The following is a 23,639-nucleotide window of genomic DNA, read 5'->3' on the forward strand; positions in this document are numbered from 1 at the left end:
TAGGGAAACTATCCATGAATTTCGTCTGAGAATTTCTTCAGGAATTCAGCCGTAGTTTCCAACCGAAACTTCCAGAAATTCAAGAATTCCATGATAAAATCTTCAATGGACTGTCTATGGACATTGGTTGCTTAAGAAATTCCAGAAAGTTGTTTATAGTGTCCTTCAGAAATTCCTCTGGAAAATCCTTGAAGGAATTCTTGGAGAAACCCTCCTAGGGTTTCCTCAGAAATTCTTTTTTTGGATGCTTTAAGAAATGTCTACAGGGCTTTCTTCAGATGTTTCCTTTGGATTTTTTTTTCAAGAATTCTTTTAAGCACACCTCCAAGAATGGACCATTGAAAAAGCGCTACCTTAGCATTGGGTGTATGGCATAACACCACTGCTGTCACTACGGTAATGTCCATATACGGAGGCGCCTTCATTTACATGCGGTGTATATTAGAAAGTTTTTTTTAATGGCATGCATCCTTCTGATGCTCCACCGGGAATCTTCTTCTAGAGATTGCTTTGGAAATTCCTCCACGGATTCTTTCAGAAATTTCTCCGCAGATACTAAATTATCTGAATTTGTGCCAGGAATTCCTTCAGGAACTCGTACAAGTATTTTTTGAAGCACTTTCCCAGAGATTTCATCAGGAATTTCTCCAGGGACTCCTTGATAAATTGCCGCAATTCTTCAGTGATTCCAGCAGGAATTCTTCCAGAGATACCTGAAGGAAATCTTATTAAGATTTCTTCAAGAGTTCAAGAAAGTCCATGTATATCTTCATATATTTCCCCAGATAATTCTCCAAAATTTACTACAACGGAATTTTCAAGAATTTATTTGGAAATTTCTGCAGAAGGAGAACATCAAGAATACCTGCAGGAGTTTCTTCGGAAATTCTTGCAATCATTCCCCAGGAATTCATGAGTTCTTTTCGAAATTGTCAATGAGGGTTCGTCTGTAACATCTCCTGGAATTCCTTCAGAGATGTCTCCGGCAATTCTTTAAGTTATTCCTTCACGGATATTATTTCTGAAACTTTTCCAGAAATAACATAAAATATTAGATGAATTTATGAAGGAATCCGTGAAGCAATTTCTAAAAGAAGTTCTCGAGAATTTTCTGATGGAGTCTTTGGAAGAACTTCTGGGGATACTTCAGGAGATTCCTAAAAGAAATTTACAAAAGTTTTTTAGGAGAATCCTGGCCAAAAATACTTAAAGTAATTTCTGAAATAATTTTTGAAGGAAATTCTAAAGGAGTACTTAGGAAAAATCTGCTTGATATATTTATGCGAGAAATACCGGAAGATTTGCATGAGAAACTTCTGGGACAACTCTAGTACCAATTTTAAGGAAGAAATCCTGGAAGAATCTGCAGAAATTCCTGGAGAAATCGCTTAGGGTATTTCTGAAGGACTTTTTGGCGAAGTTTATGAAAAAAATCCCTGAAGTGATTTCTAAGAATCATGTGGTATTTCTTGAAGAAATCCTTGAAAAAAACCTGAAAGACATCCCTGAAAAATAAACTGCAGGAATTCCTGCAAACGAAACTCCTGGAGCCATTTTTGAACAAATCACTGGAGGTTGTTCTAAAATAATGCTTAGAAGAACTCCTGGGGTACTTTTTGAAAAAAAAATCCGTTACTATTGCTTTAGAACTTAAAAATCAGCATTTTAGCCATTTCTGAAGTCATAATTGGAGGGATTTTTGAAAAAAATTGAGCAGAAATTTCTTATGGAAAAGAATCTTTTAAATTTCTGAATGAACACTAGAAAGAACTCGATAATCCTTATTTCTGAGCGAATTTCTGGAGCAATTCCTAAAGAATCACTGAACAAAATTCCCGAAAGAATCCCAGAGGAAAGGTCTGCATGAATCTCAAAAGGGAATTTATGAAGCAATCCCTCGAGGAATATTGGCTTGACCTGATCAAGAATTATGTACTAACATGCTACCATTTTCAATAAAAAAAAACTGTTACTATCACTTTAATTGAAGGGGCTTTTAAGAGACCCCTAAGAAGAATTTCTAAAGGAATCTCTTGAGAGATTTCTTGTTAAATTATTGGAGAAATGCCAAGGTAATTCTTGAAGACATTTCTGATTAAAAAACCATAAAACATCTACTGGGGGAATAGATGGAGGAATACCTGTAGGTATCACTGGAGGAATTCCAACAATAAGGAATTCCAAGTATTTGAACGAAATGGTCAGAATTGCATATTTTGGAGGAATGCCTAGAGGAATTTCTAGAATTTCTTGTGCAGTTACTGTAATGACCTCAGCAGTTGTCAAACCCCCGCATCTTGGCAAGACAAAGCTTGTCGGGATAGCTAGCATGAATTAAATATTCATAGAGGGGCTTCCCCAACATAATTCTGTGTACATTATCTAGTAATTATGTCCTCCCCACTCTTTACCAGAGCCTGTAGAATCCCTAGAGGAATTCCCGGAGGAATCCCTGGAAGAGTTTCTGAAAGTCTACCTGGAGGAATTCCTGTTTAAATGGGAGGAATATCTAGAGAAACATCTGAAAATCATCTCATGAAGAAAACCTAGAAGAAATCCTAGATAAATTTCTGGAGGATTCCTTGGAGGAAGTTCTGGAGAAATTCCGGATGGAATTCTGGGAGGAATCCCTAGAAAAATTTCAGAAGAAATCTCTTGAGGAATTCCTAGAGGAAATCTTAGAGAAATTTCAGAAGAAATCCCTGGAGGAATTCTTGAAGAAATCCCCGAAGGAATTGCTGGAGGATTTCCTGAAGCAATTCTTGAGAAAATCTCCTGGAGGAATGCCTAGATAAACTTCTGATCAAATTCCTGGCGTAATTTCTGGAAAGACTCAGTAGGAATTCCTGGAGAAATTTCTTGGATGAATTCTTGGAGCAATCCCTGGAAAAAAAATCCTGGAGTAATTCCTGGAGAAATCTCCTGAGGAGTTCTGGGAGAAATTTCTAAAAAATCCATTGAGAAATTCCAGGAGGAATTCCTGGAAGAACCCTTGGAGAAATTTCTAGAGGATTCCCTGGAGGAATCTCTGGCAATATCCCTGGAGAAATTTGTGAAGAAATCCCTGGAGGAACCCCTGAAGCAATTCCTGGGCGAATCTCTGGAGGAATTCCTGGAGGAAAGTTTGGAAGAAAGTCTAGAGGAATCCCTGAAAAAATCCTGAGAGTATTCCTGGAGAATTTCCTGGAACAATCTATGAAGAAATCCCTAGAGAATTTCTTGAAGAAATTCCTGGAGGAATTACTGACATAGTTACTGGAAGATGCCCAGGAACAATTCCTGGATAAATTTCAAGACGAATTCCTGGAGAAATTTCTGGGGTATTTCCTGGAAGAATTCCTGGAGAAGTTCCTGAATAAAATCCAGGAGGAATGCCTGGAAAAACTCCTAGACGTATTCCTGTGGAAATTGCTGAAAAATCTCTAGAGGAACTCTTGAAAGAATTACTGTATGAATTTCTAGAGTAATCTGCAGCGGAATTCTGAGAGATTTATATTTCTATCTCCGTTATTTTTTTTATTTCTGAAAAAATCCCTTGGGAAATTCCTGGAGCAATTGCAAGCAGGGTTCCTAGAGGAATTCCGGGAAAAATCCTTGAAGGAATTTCTGGATTCCTACGGGAATCCTTGAAAAAAATTGCGTAGAAATTGCTGGATACAATTCTGGAGGAATGATTGGGGGAATTCCTTGAGGTATTCCTGTGGAAATTGCTGAAGGAAGCAGTTATGAAATTCGTGGAGGAATCTCCACAGGAATTCTTGAAAGAATTACTGGATACATTTCTAGAGAAATCTCTATAGAAATTCTGGGAGATTTCTATTATTTTTCTATTATTTATCTATTCTGGAAAAATCCCTTGAAAAAACCTTGGAGAAATTTCTGGCGGAATTTCTGGAAAAACCCTCGAAGGAATCTCTGGGGGAATTTTTGAAGAAATTTGTGAAGAAATCTCAGGAGGAATCTCTAGAGGAACTCTTGGAGGAATACTGGAGGAATCCCTAAAAAAATCCTGAAGGTATTCCTGGAGATTTTCCTGGCAAAATTTCTGACGAAATTTCTAGAGGATTTACTGGAAGAATCCTTAGAGGAACTTCTGGAGGATTCCCTGGAGAAATCTTCGAAGGATTTCCTGGAGGAATCTTTGGAGAAATTTGAGGAGAAATCCCTGGAGGAAGCCTTGAAGCAATGCATTAAGGAATCTTAGGAGATATTCCTGGAGAAATACCTGGGGGAATCCCTGAAAAATTCCTGAGAATTTCCTGGGAGAATTTCTGAAAAAAAATCCCTTGAAGGTTTTCTGGAAAAAAAATCCTGGAGAAATTGCTGACATAATTTCTGAAAAATGTTCTCGAGCAATTCCTGGATCAATTCCTAGAGAAATTGCTGGAGGAATTCCTGAAGAAATTCTTGGGGTAATTCCTGGAGAATTTCCTGAAGGAGTTCCTGGAGGAATTCCTGGATAAAATCCTGAAGGTTAAAGCCCAGGTAAATTTCAGGAGGTTTTCCTTTGGGAATTGCTAGAGGAATCCTTGATGGAATTTCTGGAGGAATCTTTGGAGGAATTCTTGCAACAATGACTGGATTAATTTCTGAAAAAAAAAATCTCCTGAGAAATTCCTGGAGGAATTTCTAGAGAAATTTCTGGAGGGATTCCTGGAGAAATCCTCGAAGGAATTTCTGTAGGAATCCCTGGGTAAATCCTTGGAGAATTTCGTGGAGAAATCCTTGGAAATCCCTGAAGAACTCCTAGAGGCATCCCTGCAGCAATTCCTGGGGAAAATTTGTAAGAATTCATGGAGGAATTCCTGAAAAAATTCTAGAACGCATTCCTAGAGAAAATCCTGGAAGAACTTTTCAAGAATTTCCTGGATGAATTGCTGACATAATTTATAGAGGAATTCCTTGATTAATTCCTGGTGAAATTCCTGGAGTTATCCACGAAGATATTCCTAGAGGGATTGCTCGAGGAGACCCTGGAGAAATTCCTGGATGAAATCCTGGAGGAATGCCTGCATGAATATCTGGAGATATCCCAGGAAGAATTTCTGATGCAATCCAAGAAGAAACTCCTGGATGAGTCCCTGAAGCAATTCCTGGTGGAATATCTGGTCGAATCGCAGAAAAAAATTTGCAAGAATCCAAGGAGGAATCCTGGGGAAAATGCCTGAAAATTTTCCTGGAAGAATGCCTAGGAGAATTCTTGGAGGAATCCATGTAGGATTGCCTGAAGTAATTCCTAGAGAAATCAATGAAGAAATTCCTGTAGAAGTCTCTGCAAAAAATCACTTGAAGATTTCCTGGATAAATTCTTGAAAAAGTCCCGGAAGCAACTACTGGAGGAATCTTTAGAGGAATGCTTGAAAGAAGTCCTGAAGAAGTGGCGGAATACCTGGAGGAATATTAAGAGAAATCCCTGCAGGAATTCTCAGAGGAATCTCTGGAAAAATTCCTAGAGGAATTCCTGAAGAAAATTGTGGATGAATCTTTCAAGGAATTCGTAGAGTAATACCAGCAATAATTCCGGAAGAAATCGCAGATGGAATTCTTGGAGAAATTCTAGAGAAATCCTTACAAGAATTCCTGGAGAAACTTCAGAAGGAATCCCGGAAGCAACTTCAAGAGGATTTCTAAGGGAATTCCAAAAACAGTTTCTGAAGGAAGTACTGAATTAATTCCTGAAGTAGTTCCTTAACCCTCTAATACCCAAATTTTTGATTTTGATCTAAATATCATTTTTCGTCATCTAAAATCGATTTAAACGTGTTTTGGAAGATGATTCTTTTTAATTCTCGATTTCGTGAATTTCAGTTTTTGATTTTTCTAATATTTATTTTTGAATATCCCCACACTTTTATATTTTTCCTGGAAGCCAATAGGGGGAACGGATTTTTTGAGATGAAAACATTTTGAGATTTTATGATTATTGTTGAAATATTATTATTTTAATTTTTTTTCACAGAAAATTTTGTTTTCCGTGTAATTTTAATGAAAATTATTTTAGAGTGTATTCGATTCCCTTAAACTATTAAACAAGGATAGAATGATTCGGGAAAATTTAAAATATGTTAATTGTAGCGATTCAATACAAAATAAACAATGACTTCTAAAAGGTGACTAAAACATCAATTTTTCAATGATTTAAAAAAATGTAAATACGCTTTAAAATACACCAAAAACCATTTTGAGATATACAGAACAGTCTTAAATATCAGCCAAAAATAAAAAAAAAAATGATTTTCCACGAAACAAAAATTACAAAAATGCTCAAACTATACCCCGTCTAAAGGCGGGATTGGGTATTAGAGGGTTAAAGAACACAAGGAGAAATTTCTGAAGGAATCCTAAGAAGAGTTCCTCGGAGAATCTTTGGAGGAATGTTTTAATCAGTTCTTCCATTAAGAATCACTCAAGGAAATCCCGAGTTAAGCCCTTCAGTAACTCTTGGAGGAATCCATGGAGGAATCCCTGGAGGATATCCCACAGAAATGCCTGTATGGATTAACGGAAGAATCTCTAGATATGCTCTTGGAGGAATCTCTAGAAGAATTCCTGGAGGAATTTCTGGAGGAATCTATAGAGGCATTTCTGAAGGAATCCCTGGATGAATTTTCAGGGGAATCCCTACAGAAATTTCCAGAGGAATAATTTCCGAAGAAATCCGTAGAGGAATCCCTTGAGAAATTCCAGGAGGAATCTCAGGAAGAATCCCTGAAGAAATTTCAGATGGAATCCTTGGAGAAATCCTGAAGGAATTCTAAGAAAAGTTCGTAAAGGATCTCCTTGAGGAATCCCTGTAGCAGTTCCTGAAGAATCCCTGCAAGAGTTCCTGAAGAAACACCAGGAGGAATCCCGGAAGCAATTTCTCAAAGCATTCCTGAGCGAATCCCTAAACAGTTCCTGGAGAAAGTACTGGATTAATTCTTGAAGGAGTTCCTGAATGAACTCCAAGAGGACCTCCTGAAGGAATTCTAAAAAGTGTTCCTGGGGGAATACTTGGAAGAATTTTTAAAATAATCCCTGGAGTTTTTCCTGAATGAAACACTGAAGAAATTTCCGGTTGAAACCCTGGAGAATTCTTGAAGGAAAACCTGGAGGAACTCCTGAAGAAATCCCATTAGGAATTCCTTAGGAAATCCCAGGAAAGCTTTCTTAACAAATTCCTGGAAAAATTTCGGTAGGAAAAAAATATGAAGGAATCCATGTCTGCAATAATTTTTGGACAAATTGTTGATGGAAACTTTGGATGGACTCACAAAAGAATGTTTTTTACAATGTTTTAAGGTACTCCCGTTTTAGTTTTTAGCTAATCTCTGGTAAAATTTCCTGTAAGGGTTTCTGGAAGATATTCTTGCTGAAATACTTTTAATTATTCCAAATTGAATTATTGGAGCAATCTCTAGTGGAATTCTTTAAAGAATATATGTCGTAATCCCCGAAGGAACACTTGCAGAAATGCCCAAAAGAATTTCTGTTCACATTCCTTTGGGAATCCCAGAAGAAATTCCCAGAAGAATGTCTGGTGAAACCTCCAGTCTCCAGCCTAGTGGTTAAAGCTATGGATTGCCAATCCGGAGACGACAGGTTCGATTCCCGTTCCAGCCGGGAAAATTTCCTCGACTCCCTGGGCATAGTGTATCATTGTACTTGCCACACAATGTACAAATTCATGCAATGGCAGGCGAAGAAAGCCCTTCAATTAATAACCGTGGAAATGCTCAAAGAACACTAAGTTGCAGCAAGGCAGGCCAAGTCCCAGTGGGGACGTAGAGCCATAAAGAAGAAGAAGAAGTCTGATGAAACCCATAGAGGAATTCTTGAAAAATTTTCAGGAGCAATCCATGATGGAATCACTGAAGGAAAACATCCAGGAGGAATTCGTTGATGCATCCTTGAAGAAGTATCTGTAAAAATATCTAAAGAAATCGTGGGAGGAATTTTTGAAGCATGTTTTGGAACAAACCCTGAAACAGTCAATACCGAACCCTACATGATGCCTATGGAAGAATTCACGAAGGAGAAGCTCCTGGAGAAGTCCCTTTTGGGGTTTCTGAAAGAATCCCTGAAGAAGGTCCTGAATAAATGAATAAAGAAATTTCTGAAGGTGTACTTGAAAGAAGTCGAAAGCAAATTCCAGGTATTTTGCTCTTAGAATGATATTTGTTTGAATTAACCCTTTGGATGCGGAGGGGTCATATATGACCCCAACATAGAAACGACTGTATAAATTCACCCATTCGATAAAACAAAATACTGTCTTCGGCAAAGTTTCTGCAAATTGACCTTCTATTAGGGAAAAATTGAAATATTTGTATTTGGGACTTCATTGATAACCTAGAACATCCTGAACACGATGAAATTTGGAAAAAAACGAAATAAATGGCATACCAGTTGTTCTAAAAGCTGAACATGGATGTGAATTACGTTAATATGTATTCATTTAGACTTCGTCAAGAATATCAAAAGGTGTTTTATATTCTGGGATGGTCTAGGTGTTCCAAACTGTCCTATAGTTAAGTCCTTTTAATCTACAAGAATAATTTTATGTATTTTCGCCACAAATAATAGCATTGTATAACCTACTGGGATCCGCGAAGCTATTGACATCTTCAATGACATTTAGAGACACTACAGGGATATTCCAGGTTAGCCAAACTATCTTGATGTTCAGGACTTCAGGTCTACACTCATAACAATAGCCATATCTGCTATACTGAGTAACGTTGCAGACTTATCCGTGGTTACTGGACCAATCTGGAGTCTAATTTTTTTTTTTGGGACATTCGTGTTCGCCCAAACTGTTCTAAAATGAATTCCTTCAAATCTACAAGAAAAACTTGTGTTTTCGCCATAAATAATAGTATTGCATAATCTGCTGGGATCCGCGAAGCTCTTGATATCTCATATGTCATTTAGAGACACTACAGGGATATTCCACGTCAGCCAAACTACTTTGGAGTTCAGGACTTCAGGTCTACACTCGTAACAGTATCCATATCTGTTATACTGAGTAACGCTGCATAATCAATCGCAGTTACTAGAGCAACCTGAAGTCTACTAGCGTATTATAAATCTTTGGGACATTCTTGTTCGTCCAAACTGTTCTATAATGAAGTCCTTCAAATCTACAACAAAAACTTTTTGTGTTTTCACCATAAATAATAGCACAGCATAATCTGCTGAGATCCGTGAAGCTCTTGAAATCTCAAACGTCATTTAAAGATATTATGCAAATGTTCCAGGTCAGCCAAACTATCTTTGAGTTCAGAACTTCAGGTCTACACTCGTAACATAAGCTATATCTGACATACCGAGTAACGTTTCATAATCAGTCGCGATTGCTGGACCAACCTGAAGTCTACTATATATTATTATGAACCTTTGCAACATTGAGGGTCGTCCAATCTATCCTGAAGTTTAGCTCTTGATAGTAGCAGCAGTTATTCTCACAATGCACTTTAAACTATAATCTGTAATCTCCCTGGCATATCATGAGTAATTTAAAGATAGTTTTGAAATAATCCAGATCAAAAACACTACTCCGGAGACCATAGCTTCAGGTCTACACTTGTGATAAATGCTTTTGCCACTACGTTAAGCAGTGTTACATAATCCACTGTACTTACCAAAGCAGTTAGAGGAACAATAAGCGTTGTTATATATTTTTGGGATATTATGGGCTTTCTTACTGTTTGAGCTTAGTTGATAAAAACAACTTTCAGAATACTTACTGGACATGATAAATTACACATCGTAGCTTTTAATGAAAGAAGTTACCGTTACACCCACATACTTTAGGATCTAAGCTCAAAAACAATTTGCATGACCTAAGATATGCCGACTGATCTGATATTGTCTATTAACCTTCCAGAAGACTTACTGGGCATGATAGATTACAAAACGTAGCTTTGTATAATGATAAAAGTTACCGTTGCACACGTAGACTTTAGGATCTTAACTCAAGAACAGTTTGGAGGACCTAGGATATCCCGACTGATCTGATATTGTGCATTAACCTGTCAGAAGACTTACTGGACATGATAGATTACAAATCGTAGCTTTGTATAATGATAGAAGTTACCGTTACACCCACAGACTTTAGGATCTAAGCTCAAAAACAGTTTGCATGACCTAAGATATGCCGACTGATCTGATATTGTCTATTAACCTTCCAGAAGACTTTCTGGACATGATAGATTACAAAACGTAGTTTTGTATAATGATAGAAGTTCCCGTTACACTCCTAGACTTTAGGATCTTAACTCAAGAACAGTTTGGAGGACCTAGGATACCCCGACTGATATGATACTATCTATTAAATTTTCAGGAGACTTACTGGACATGATAGATTACAAATCGTAGCTTTATATAATAAAACAAATCACCAGTACACGCACAGACTTAAGGATCTAAACTCAAGAACAGGGAGTGGCGAGGACCACTCGGGAAACTGGCTAAGCGCCAGCATGCTACCGTGATGGACTCTCCAAAGCGAGTCATCGATGTTCGTTGCTGCAGGCTACGCAGCTAACCTTGTGGGTGCGATGTGCACTAGCCCCTCTCTGAAGCAATACCTTCTTGGTGGTTCCGGAGAGACGTAGGGTTTGGCGACCATAGGAATGGTTTAGTGGGTACGAGGAGAGAGTAGTCCTGGATTTTACTTTTGTTGTAGAAGACGGCCTGTCAGACCTACACTACCCTAACCTTCTGTTAGGGTGTCTGTTGAGCAGATTATCCCCCTATGGTTTAGAAGGAAAAAAAAACTCAAGAACAGTTTGGAGAACCTAGGATATCCCGATTGATTTGATACTGTCTATTAACCTTTCAGAAGACTTACTGGGGGCATGATAGATTACAAATCGTAGCTTTGTATAATGAAAGAAGTTACTGTTACACTCGTAGACTTCAGGATCTCAACTCAAGAACAGTTTGGATGACCTACGATATCCCGACTGATCTGATACTGTCTGTTGAACTTTCAGAAGGCTTACTGGACAAGATAGATCACAATTTGTAGCTTTTCATAATGAAAGAAGTTGCCGTTACATCCATAGACTTAAGGATCTAAACTCAAGAATAGTTTGGATGACCTAGGATAGCCAGAAAAAAATATGCTTCATAAAATTCTAGCGTTTGTATGCTATTGACTACCAGAACTACAGTAAAAACGTTGAAAAACTCCATAATAACGCTTAGAAAAAATCCGGCTTCAAAGGGTTGAACCTCTGGAAAAACTTCAGAGTTTTCTAGTGGATTTTTTGGGAAAAATACCAGAAAAACTTCGGGAATATACGGGAATACAGAAAATATGAAAGAATTCCAAGGAAAAGCGTATTATAGGACTGTAAAACATCTACCGCCAGACGTTCTTCATAAGGTCTAGTGCAATGGAAAGTATGAAGTGGAGACGCGTGGTATCTCAATACAAAAGTCTCGAGCTTCTAAATTGATGTGCGATTGGTTTTCATTGTACACTTGAAAAGTCATTAATTGAACGCTACTGTAGACGTCATCAGTGATTTATGAACTAACACATTTACTTTCTCGTCCCTTCCCAGGTACGCCCGGGACGCCCGTTCAGTTTCGCCGGACCGAATCGAGTACGTCACGGAGGAACGTCCAACCGTGCCGCAGCGAAAGAAAGCACTGGAACGGAAGCTGACCAACGGTAGCGGCATGCTGGCGAAGCGCCCGCCACCCGAACCGCAAGTCATCGAGTACGCACCCCGCAGCCGGTCAATTTCCCCCATCCAGATTCCGCCGGCTGCTACGACCTTGAGGAAGCCCTACCAGAAAACCCGTTTCAGCAGCATTCAAGATCTAAGTCATCATCACCAGCACGCTTCCCGGGGGTCGTCGGGGGTCGTCAACACGCGGGCCCAGAGTACCCCACCAAAGAGCAAAGTCGGTTCGGCCATCGGCAACAGCATTCGGAAGCTAGTCGGCAAGATCCGATCGGCCAGCGCCGAGCGCAAACTGCGACTCAAATCGTCGATCAAGCACCGATCGCCCTCGCCGTCGTCCTCCTCGGCCCAAAAACGGAACAGCTCGTCCAGTGCGACCTATCAGCAGTACAACGTCATCGATAGTCACATCGGCGGCGGCAACGGCGGTGGACGAGGATACTCACCACCACCTCCACCCCAACAAGGGGCAGTTCAAAACCAGTCCCAGCAACAACAGCAACAGCAGCAGCATCCGCGAGTCGCCACCGCACCGAACGGTGTCAGTCACAAATCGAACGGCAACCTTTCCAGACGTGATCGTGATCGTGATCGCGACCGCGCAGATCCGCAGATCAACACTACCAGCATCGGCAATCTCGGTTACGGCGGACGGCGCGGTTCCTCCGATATCGTATCGGACATGACAACGAACAGTGGTGGCGTCCCGACGCCGAAGCAGAAGTACTACCTCGGCGAGAATCCCTACGGGGGCAGCATCTTTGGCAAGGAGAACAAATACGCGGACGGGTCGCGGCAGGTGCGGGGACAAGCGGTACCGTCGCAGCAGCACTCGCAACAGCAGCAGCAACGCAGTGAAGAACGGATCGTGACGTCGTCCCACACGAGGTGAGTCTCTCCTGGGGAAGACAATTAATTTGCTCGCGCAAAGTCTCCCTTGTTTGTTGACTTTATAGAGTCGAATCGAAACCGAGACGACTGCGCGGGATTCAGACATTCAGACGATGCACAGAAGGGTAGTTTAAGCAGTTTTGCGGCAGAAATTGTTCCTGTGATCATGGGAAATACAAAACATGTTGATCTAATTCAGGGTCTTCTGATTACTCAAAATATAGTAATATTCTCTGATGAAGTGGAAAATCATGAAGTTTAATGTGACCCATACTAGTACAGAATTTCTTAAAGGTATAGAGTTCCCGGGCAATTCTGATAATTTATTTTATTTATTATGTAGAGAACTGTACGATTTCGGAATATTCTGGAGAGCATCCGAAATCACCACAAGTTGTCAATTAACTTCGTAGAATCTAGTTTATGAAAATCATAAAGTTTGGTGAATCGCAAGCTGAAGTCAACCATATTCAGCGAACATCCTGAAAACTTTCCAAGTCTCTGATAGTTTGTAACAATGGACTGAGGACGTTGGAATGGTCCCTGTGGCCGCCCGAATACAAAATTATATCAAGTTTATATCATATTTTTATATGATGGTATAATATTTTTCAATAACCTATTTTATTATAAAATAGATGCACGATGATGATAAAATAAAATAACTGAAATTGTAACAAAAAATGCACAGATCTAATCAACATAACCTATTTTGTTACAATCCGATCAAAATTATAACAAAATGTGCTATGAATTTTAGCTTCAGAATTCTAACAAAATTTGATACAATTTGATAACATTAATTTCTAAATGAGTTATCAAACAACCAGTACAAAAAGCGAGTTTTATTAAGGGTTAAATAGTTTTTTTCGTTATAATTTCTTCTAGGGATTTTTGAGAATTTTCATGTGTTCTACAAAGTTGGTCTTCCCGACTAGAAAAATATATCAAGTTTATACCACATTGTGTTATGATGATATGAATTTTTTCTCTAACTTATTTTGCTGCAGGATAATGTTAAAATAACTAAAACTGTAACAAAAAGTACACCGGTCTAATCAAAATAATAACCTATTTTGTTATAATCAGAACAAAATTATAACAAAATGTGATATAAATTTTAGCTTTAAGAAAACTAGTCTCTATCATATTTTGAAACAATTGTGTAAAACGATGTTCTGAATGTCAAAGAATCATAACTAAATTATGTCATAATGAGTTATTGAACAACATTTATAACATAATATGATACAATTGATACAATGATGTTAAACATGATTATTTCACAATGAGTTCTACATATCATGGTTTGTTATAATTAAGTTATATTTTTGTAAGAATCTTCTAGTCGGGTTTGTGATGAAATACACATCCTTCTGCTTTTACCTTCTTGGAATAGCACTACAAGAACAGAAGCTGCATCTCAATGGAGAAATAAAAAAAATCCTGGTGGAGTCCTTAGAGAAATTCCTGGAGGATAGGATAGGAATTTTGGGGAAAATTTCGGAAATTAATGCTGAAATATCTTATGCGAGTACAACAGCCAGGCAAGTGCCCCCTCTTCCATCCTTCTCTTTCTGGTGTTTGTTGAGGAGAGTGAGTAAGAAACAAGAAAAATCTGCCTGAGTAAGTGATTACACATGAGATTCCTCCAGCTGTGATTTATGCAGGGATTTCTACACAGCCCACTTTTATTTTTCTTTCTTAAAATTTTCTAAGTTCTAGGGAATCTAGTAAGGCTGCTGTGATTGCAAAAAATACGGGAGAATCCCCCAGGAAATTTGATGGCATTTCTCAGGAATTTCTGCTGAGGATCCTCCACGAATTTTTAAATGACTCCCAAGAGCAAAAAATGAAGAAATCCCAGCTGAAATTGCTTGAGAAATCTCAGCTAGAATTCCTGGAGAAATTCTAGTGAGAACTCTAAAAGAAATTCCTAAAGGAATCATTGAAGAAATCTCTGGAAGAATCGTAAGAAATTTCTATGACAATCCATGGAGAAATCTCTGTAGGAATCCTTCGAAAAATCACAGGAAGAATATGTGTAGAAATCCTGGGAGAAGACTCTGAAGCTTTATCAACAAGATTTTTCAGGGAAATCCTTTCAGGCATTTGTGCAGGAATTCTAAGATGATTTCTCAGAAGATTTCTCTAGTAATGCCATCAGGAATGACTGTTGCGATTGCATAAGAAATACCTTGAAATCGTTATTCCTCCAGGTATTTCGTTTGGGATTCATTTGCCTCAATTGATGGACTTCTCCTCCGGTTCATCCAGGGATTTCTCCACGAATTCCTTTACGATTTCCTCCAGGATTTTTTTCGAAAGTTTCCGCAATAATTCCTGTTATGATGTCTCCAGGGCCCATATAGCCGAGGCGTTAAACGCACGGGTATTCAGCATGACCATGCTGAGGGTGACGGGTTCGATTCCCGGTCGGTCCAGGATCTTTTCGTAAAGGAAATTTCCTTGACTTCCTTGGGCATAGAGTATCTTCAGGATTGCCTTGAAGGGTTTCTCTAGGAATTTCTGCTGAGATTGTAGAAGAAAGGATTTCTCCTGGAATTTCTCTTGGAATTCAATCAGGGAGTCAACTTGAATTTCCTTAAATAATTTCTCCTGTGATTCGCCCAGGGATTTCTCTAAGAATTTCTTCATGAATTCCTACAGGGATTTTTTTTCGAAAATTCCCGCAATAGTTCCTCTTATGATTTCTCCAAGGATACCTTCAGATCCAAAGATACTATCAAAAATTTTCCAGAGATTTCACCATGCATTCCTCCAGAAATTTCCGAGCACCAGAAATTCTTGCTGTTATTTATTCATGAATTTGAGTGTAGAATTAGCATTTAAGTTAAAATACACATAAATAAAAAATTAAAAAAAAATCATGAATTTCTTCAGGAATTTGGTATTCCTATTGGGAATCCTCTTGAGATTATTCTAGGAGCTGCTGCTGGGATTTCTCCAGGACTGCTACTGGGATTCCTCTATACATTTCTAGTTAAAAATTATCCTGGATTTTTTCTGAATTTTCCATGTAGCACCTTCATGAATTCCTAAGAACAATAAATGGAGATACTGCTGCTGAAAATTATTGAGAAATCTCAGCCAGGAATTCTGGAGGAATTCCAGAAGTAATAACTGGACGTATTCCAAGATAAATTTCTAGAGAAATCCTTGAAGAAATCACCGAAGAACTTCAAGATGACTCCCTTCAGGAATCCCAAGAAGAAATCCTGGATGAATCCTAAGAGAAATTTTCGGACGAACTCTTGCAGGCATCCCTTTCAAGAGAACTTGCTAGGGAAATCTTTTGAGATTTTTCCATGGAGTTTTCCAAGTATTTCTCCAGAAATTTCTTCGACGATTCCTTCAGGGATTTCAGCAAGTATCTCTCTAGGAATTCCACCCGGAATACCTCCAGGAATTCTTGCTGGGATTCCTTCAGAAACTTCAACCAGGATTTCTCAATTATTTCCAGATGGTATTTCTGAAGTTGCTTTCAGGAGACTTCCAGGAATGTCTGTAATATTTCCAGCAGAATCGCTTGAGAAATCGCAGCAAGACTTTTTTAAGGAATTCCCACCACGAATTCCTGGAGAAATCCCAGAAGAATTCCAGGACAATTTCAACAAACAATCCCAGGAATCTGAAGACGATTTTCAGTAAGAAAACAAAGAAGACTTCCTGGAATAATCCCTAGAGAAATTCGAAAGAAATCAGCAGAAGTTACAGCGGGGATTGCTGGATACACCCGTCAAGAATGATTGGAGGTATCCCGAGCAGGAGAAAATAGCTGAACAATACCAATCTCAGGTATAGAAAACCGAATACCTACAACCTGAATGAGGTATTAAGAAGCCTTGCATAAGAGATAAAATACCTAAAATAATAACTGGTGTATTTTCTGGGCATAACACGTGAATAATGGTATGGCAATACCTAAATAATAATCGGCGATTTTTCCATACAAATATCGATTTTTCCTTAAATGAATAATACTTCAAGCAGTCCTCAACACCAAACCAATAACTCGTTGAGGTATTTTATCAATACCTGCAGAATACCTAAATAAGTTATTTTCAATCACTGGGTAACCGACCAATACCTTGTTTTGGTATGATACCTGACTTTGGTATGCTGCAGTTATTTTGCAGTTATTCGTTCCTGCTCGGGATCCCGTAAGAAATTCCTGGAGAAACCCCAGCAGGCATTCTTGGGCAAATTCCAAGAGAAATTTGTGGAGGTTTTTTTTAATCCTCGCAGAAATCACAGAAAGAACTGTTGCAGAAATTCCAGTGGGCATTCCTAATTAATTTTCTAGAGGAATTCCTGAAGAAACTCTTGGAAAAATCTGCGGAGAAATGCCAAGAGGAAATTTTGGATAAATCCGTTGAGATATCTTTGAAGAAACCTCTCTTCTCCACTTCCACAAAATCCTGATGGGATTGCTCTGGCAATTCTCGCTGAGATTTCTCCAGAGGTTTCTTCAAATATTCCTTTACAAACTGAAGGCCTCGGCTGGTAAATGCCAGTAAAAGCCAGTAATATCAGTGTTCCTGTATCCTTTTTGTGATTCCTTCAAGAATTTCTAATGAAATTCCTCTAGTGATTTCTCCTATGATTTCTCCAAAGATTCCCTTAAGATTTTTTGACATACCAGCAATTTCAGCTAGAATTTCTTCAGATATTGCTACTAGGATTTCTTCAGAAATTTTTGCTAGAAAGTCCTAAACAATATCAGCTGGGTTTTTTCAGTAATTGCTCTTAGGAGTCCTTCAAATATTCCTGTAGGAATTGCCTAAGGAATCCTTGCAAGACTTCCTGGTAGATTCCACCAAATATAAATAAACGAATCCCAGCAGCATTCCTAGATCAATCACAGCAGAAATTACCGAAGGAATCTCAAATGGATTTCCAGCAGGAATTACTGGGTAAATGCTAAAAATACATGTTTGAAGGAATCTTTGTAGAAATTCGGCATAATTTCAGTCATCGAGAAAATCCATAGATATTTTTTTTCTGGTATATGTTATCGGTATTTGAACTTAACTTTAAAATAACTTTTTCAATCTTGACAAAATTGAAATACAGCTATTTAATCTTCTCCGACGTTTCGGTCACATTTTGGGACCTTCCTCAGGGACATTAAAATTGGTTATTTATTTAAGGTAGAAGGGTAGAAGGATTCGTCATTGGCATCACCGTCATCATTGGAATTTCGAAAGCAGTTTTCTCTTTCAAAATATAAAGGTTTATAATGAAAGTGTATTTACTGTATTCCATTCTCCGAAAAACAATGAATACATTTTCATAATTAACATTTGAGGGGGTTGGAAGCAAAAGGATGGGTGTTTTATGGATTTTTAAAATGGACTTAATTTTTTCCGATTTATTTATTGTTTTTCTAATCATCGTAATAATAATCTTAAAAAAGTTCCTGAAAGCTTGAAAACTGAACAATTTTTAATATATCAGCTCAAAATCGACAAAATGGTCACTTACATCGCTTTGCATCTGGGGCCCTCAAATATATCCCTAAGTTAGATGCTCTGGAGTTATGAGATCTCATCAGTCTCATTTTGATGACCTACTTTTAGCTCATTTCGGGCAACGATTAATAGAAGACATGTGTAATCCATTCCTTAGTGGTACTTCCCCAGAAGAAAATTCGAAGAAGAAAATCTTTCAAGAATTCCTTTAGGATTTTTTTCTAGAAATTCATTCAGGGATTCCTCCAGAGTTCTATCAAGAGGTTTTACTGAAGTTATTCCAAAGATTTCACTAGTAGTTCCTTTAGAGATTTCTCCATAATTTTTTTCTCGGACTCCTCCAGAAATTTCAGGGGTCTCTTCAAACATTCCTCTAGAAGGTCTGCTAGAGGTTTCTCCTGGTGTTAATTCAAGGATTTCTCTAGTAGTTTCTTCAGATATTTTTCCAGGAATTTATTCCTGAATTCCATAAAGGAATTATTCAGTAATATCTTCATGATTTCCTCCAGGAATTTCTTCGGGGATTGCTTTATCCAGAAATGATTACAGGGATTCTTCTAAGAATTTCTTTTTAAATTCATGTGGAAATTTCTTCAGGAATTTTTCCTGGATTCTTTGAGGGATTTCTCCTTCGAGGATCGCTTCAGAAACTTCTTCAGGAATTTATTCTCAAATTCTCTCAAGGATTTCTCCAAAAACCCATTCATGAAGTTCTACAGGAACTCCTAGAGCAAGGCTACCATTTAAACCTTTTTTGCATGTTTCTGACATTTTCAATCGGTACGCTCGCAAAAATGGTCATACATAGACAATATTGGCATCAATTGAAAGGATAGTGTTGTATCTAGGTGATTCAAGTGAATAAATTAAAATTTGTTGGCAATTTTTAGAATGAACATGTATGAAGCAAGCGAAAAAGGTTGGGCAGCTCTGTCCTAGAGGGATTTCTCCTAGATCTTTTTCTGAGATTCTTCCAGGATTATCTTGAAGTATTTCACCAGGAATTCCTCTTGAAATTTCTAGAGGTATTGCACCGGTAGTTCGTGATGATTTTTCTGAAACATCTTGAGGGATTCTTCCAGGAACTTCTTCAGGGATTTCTCCAGGAGTGTCTTCAAGGATTCATACAGCAAGTGCTACTGAAATTTCTTCTTCTTGAAAATCCTTCAGAGTTTTTTTTTATGGAATACTTTTAGAGAATTCTTCTGAACGCCAAGGATCTGGGATCGAATCCCACTCCTGACAAACTCGCAAAAATGTGAGTTCTTCCTTCGGAAGGGAAGTAAAGCGTGGGTCCCGAGATGTAGTAGCATAGGGCTAAAAATCTCGTTAATACAGATATAATGATTTCTCCTGTAATTGCTAGAAAGATTTTGTAGAAACTCCTGCAGGGATTCCTTCAGGAACTCTTTCAGAGATTTTTCGAGGATTCCTCCAGGAGATTTTTGGACATTTCCCTGAATTTGCAGGAGCGATTTCTCCATGAGTTCCTTCAAAGATTCCTCCAAGATCTCCTTCATGAATTCCTCCAAGATCTCCTTCAGGCATTTTTCTATGAGCTCCTTCTTCAGGGATTTATACAGGATTTTTTTTCAAAGATTCCTCCAGGATTTTTCAAAAGTTAATAAAGGTAATGGCACAAATTTCCCAAATGGGGGAGAACGTTCCTCTGGAGCCGACCTACTGATAATAAAGGTATTCCTTCGGGGATTTATCCAGCAAGTTCTTCCGGGGTTTCTTCAGGGGTTCATTCATGAGTTCCTTCAGAGATTCCTTTAAAAGTTCCAACAGCGGTTTCTCCTGGAGTTCCTACAGAGATTCATCCAGTAAATTCGTTAGGGAATTCCTTAAAAAATTCATTCGGGCAGTTTTTCAGAGATTAATTCAGGAATTTCTCCAGGGATTTCTTCTGAAATTGCTGGAGCGATTTTTTTTTCCAGGAATTCCTTTTTGGATTTCTTCTCCAGAAACTAATCCAGGGATTTCTCCAGAAAATCCTTCACAAACTCTTCAGAGATTACTTTAAAAATTCGCTGAGAGATTCCTTTAGGATTTACTCATGGAATTGCTGGAGAAATTTTTCCAAGAGCTTATTCAAGAAATCCATCAGTAACTCCTTCAGGGCTTCCTCCAGAAACGCTTTCTAGGATTTCTATAGAACTTTTTAAGGGATTCCTCCGGGAATTTCTTCTTGGAATTCATCAACAATTTTCACACGAATTCATTTAGGAGTTCCTTCAGGGATTCTAATTTGTAATTTGTAATCGTGTAATCCTGCACGAATTCACAGTATCCTTGACCTCATGTAAAGTTAAAACTAAAAGATTATCATTTAATCTTTTAGTTGTAACTTTACATGAGGTCATGGATACTGTGAATTCGTGCAGAATTTTTGAAAACCTGAAGACAAGTTCCCAAAGAAATCTTAAAATATGACTTGAATTTCAATTAATTTTCACCCTGACTCGACTGCAGTTGCCCCTCTGTGTAACGACGGTCACCGCCGCGTGTCACAGCCAGACAAGTGAGGAATTTCATTCGCTTGTTTTTTGCCATGTTTTGTTATTAATGTAGGACTGCATGTGAGTGAGTACTCAGCGTGGAATACGGAGGAACGCCCCCGCACATGGAGCGAATTTTGCTTACGTTGCCCCGGTGTGGTGCGGTGGTGCTGCAAATTGAAAACTAATCCTTTGATTTTAATCGCTTCGAAATGGGTTGTTTGGCATTGCGAAGCAGTTAATGCGCAATGCAACCACCATCGGGTATTTATATGGGTTATGTCAGCGCAGCAGGTTCCTGCGACGTCGTTTTAGTGATCTTTTGTGGAGTAGGTAATTCTTAGCGTGTCCTGTTTTATAGATGATCAATAGCCTTGTTTTAGCTGTCTCAGTCTCGTTATTTTATGTTGGTGACTTCTACGGGAGGGAGAAATTTAAGCGACGAACCTGCATCACCCCGGAGAATCCTAAAAAGCTCTAGGCTACATGAGCGATGTTTCTCGGACAATGTTTCAACTCGATTCCCCAAAAGTTTTCTAATACTTTTTCACTATCGACCGATGTACCGTAAACCGGGGTCAAATTGATCCCGGGTCGAAATTGATTAGGCGTTTTTCAGTTAGTTTAAGCATACTTTATATAGTTTCTTTTCAGGTATCGTGATGTAGGAGTCCTATACTAAACGATACATGTAAGGAAACTATTTACAACATATTTATCTAACGGAAAAACGTCTGATCAATTTCAACCCGGAGATCAATTTGACCCCGGTTTACGGTACTAATATTTAATATGCATTTTTTGTCGCAATTGCAACTGTATGGCAATTTCATTACCCACCCAAAGCGTAGTTTCCCTTTCTGTCGTATATTTTGAAATTTGAAACAAGTTTTTTTTTTGCAAACTTTATTGCGCTACCAATGCGTAAAAAACCTATGCAAATTCGACAGCAGTCAATTTTGTTGATCCAAAAAAAAACAGAAAAAAATCAATAAAGATGGTAAACTGCGTCCACCCAGTAGTCAGTCAGTGGGCTTCAAGTTGCTTCAACCAGGTACGGCGGCCGGTGATGATGACAAAACGGGTTATTTGCGCTCGTGGTGGCTGCAGCTAGCTTACCCTCCGCTATTATTGTGCTGCTGGACGATGATGACGACGCATACGGTTTTAAGGGGTATTTAAATTTCAATTTGCATTTTTCTTGTCTCGGTTGTCGTTCGCGTCCCACCTCCTCTCACTTTTTTTTCTCTTTTTTCGAACGCTCATTTATTATTGCTGTTGTTATTATTGGTTATGGCTAGCTACCAATAAAGTAAACAGCTGAGCTTTGGAAGTGTTGATTTTTTCAACGATTTGTTTTGTTTGTTCGATCCGAACGAAATCAACAAGGTGAAATCTTTTTAAAGTCTGTGGTATTGTTGAACAGGGTAACTTCGAAAATACGACAAATTTTGATGTTGCAGGATGATTTTTCACTAAATTAGTGTCACGAATGTTATTGATAGGACTATGATTTATATGCATATTAATTTGGTTTAGCTACTGAAAATGAAAAAAAAAATATGTTAATGATACCACGGGTTACGGTAATAAGTGAACAGACAGATTTCTCAATACATCGATAAACGCCAATAAGTATGCAAGGCCCCTGTGGTCTCTTATAGTTTAAACTGTTATTAAAAACAAACCCTAAGGTCTTCTAGAACCCTGCTGAAGCCCTCTGAATCTCCCAGATACGCCTTTGGAATCTCCTGGAACCCCTGGGACTCTCGGAAACTCTCTGAAATAATTTGAAATTTTCCTGATGTCCCCTTGAAACGCCTCCTGAAATCCCTTGGAACACTGAAACCTCTTTGAAACTCCCAGAAATCCCGTATTTCTTTTAAGCCTCCTGCAGCCTGTTGAATCTCTCCAAGGCGAATCAAAAAAGTGACCACCTGCACGACTTTAGTGAGAAGCATCATAAAGTTCAGACCAGATAGGTGTTCTTTTGAAACTCTCGAAGGATTTATCAGAAAATTACTCCAGCAATATTTCTACACCGCGGTTTTTGAACGATGTTTTTGGGCTGCTGCTGTCGATTTTGATTCTTTTTGCACCAAAATGAAGATAATTACTTCAATTCTTTTAATAGTATGCGAAATTTTGAAAATTGTTTCGAGTAAGTAACAAATCTCTTTTTAATCAGTCAAAATTTGTCATTTTTGCGAAGGAAAAATGTCCAATGTTTGGGATAAACAACTTTTTTTCTCTCACAAAAAAGTTCAACATGCTGTAACTTTTCATAGAGTGCATCAAAAATTCTCATATTTTGACTGTTTGTCAATCTACTATATGTGCATCATTGGTACAAATTTGATTGGTTAATCTTTCGCGAAGCTAGAACCGTTCTCGTAAAACACAACTCTCGAAGACCAGTAAACCGAATCGAATGAAATTTTGAGCGATTATCAACAATGTATTAATGCTTGAAAATTCTTCAAAACATGGGTACTTTTTAAACGTTGAAAAAAGTTATGTTAGTTATGTTTCAGGAAATCCTTTCTGGGATCCCTTTGAAATTCTTCCAGTATTTTCTCTAGGAATTTCTCCAAGAATTCTTCCAGATTTTCCTGCAGAAATTGCGCCAGGAATTCCGCTAAAAAATCCTCCAGGAACTTTTTCAGCGTTTTCCAGGGATTTCTCCATGAATTTTGCAAAGGATTCCCCTAGGGATTCCTTCAGATATTCCTTTGAGGATTTCTACAGGAATTCCTCCAGAAATTTTTCTGAAAATCCTCCTGGAATTTCTCAGAATTAATCCTGTAATTATTGCAAGAATTTCTCCACAGATTTCTTCAGGAATTGCTTCAAGCATTTCTCCAGGAATTCCAAAAGAAAAGCCTCCAGGGATTCCTCCAGGCATTCCTTTTATCCAGAAATTTCTCCAGAAACTCCTCAGTGAAATTCTCCAGGAAAACCCGAAGAATTTCTTCAGGAATTCCTCCAGAAATTTCTCTAGGAATTGATCCAGGAATTGCTCCTGGACATCCTCCAGAAATCATATCAGCAATTTGTCCAGAAATTTTTGC

The 23,639-nt window shown here is 38.3% G+C and overlaps 1 protein-coding gene across 1 annotated transcript in view; it reads left to right on the top strand.

Annotated features, from left to right (window-relative positions):
* Positions 1–23,639, top strand: part of LOC109422128 (uncharacterized) — a 432,211-nt gene that overhangs the window by 384,578 nt on the left and 23,994 nt on the right. The window contains exon 9 of the mRNA XM_062844836.1: positions 11,556–12,569. Within this exon, the coding sequence (XP_062700820.1) occupies positions 11,556–12,569 (1,014 nt within the window). The remainder of the gene's footprint in view (positions 1–11,555; positions 12,570–23,639) is intronic.

The sequence above is a fragment of the Aedes albopictus genome, chromosome 1 (genome assembly GCF_035046485.1).
Source record: "Aedes albopictus strain Foshan chromosome 1, AalbF5, whole genome shotgun sequence".
Lineage (NCBI taxonomy): Eukaryota > Metazoa > Arthropoda > Insecta > Diptera > Culicidae > Aedes > Aedes albopictus.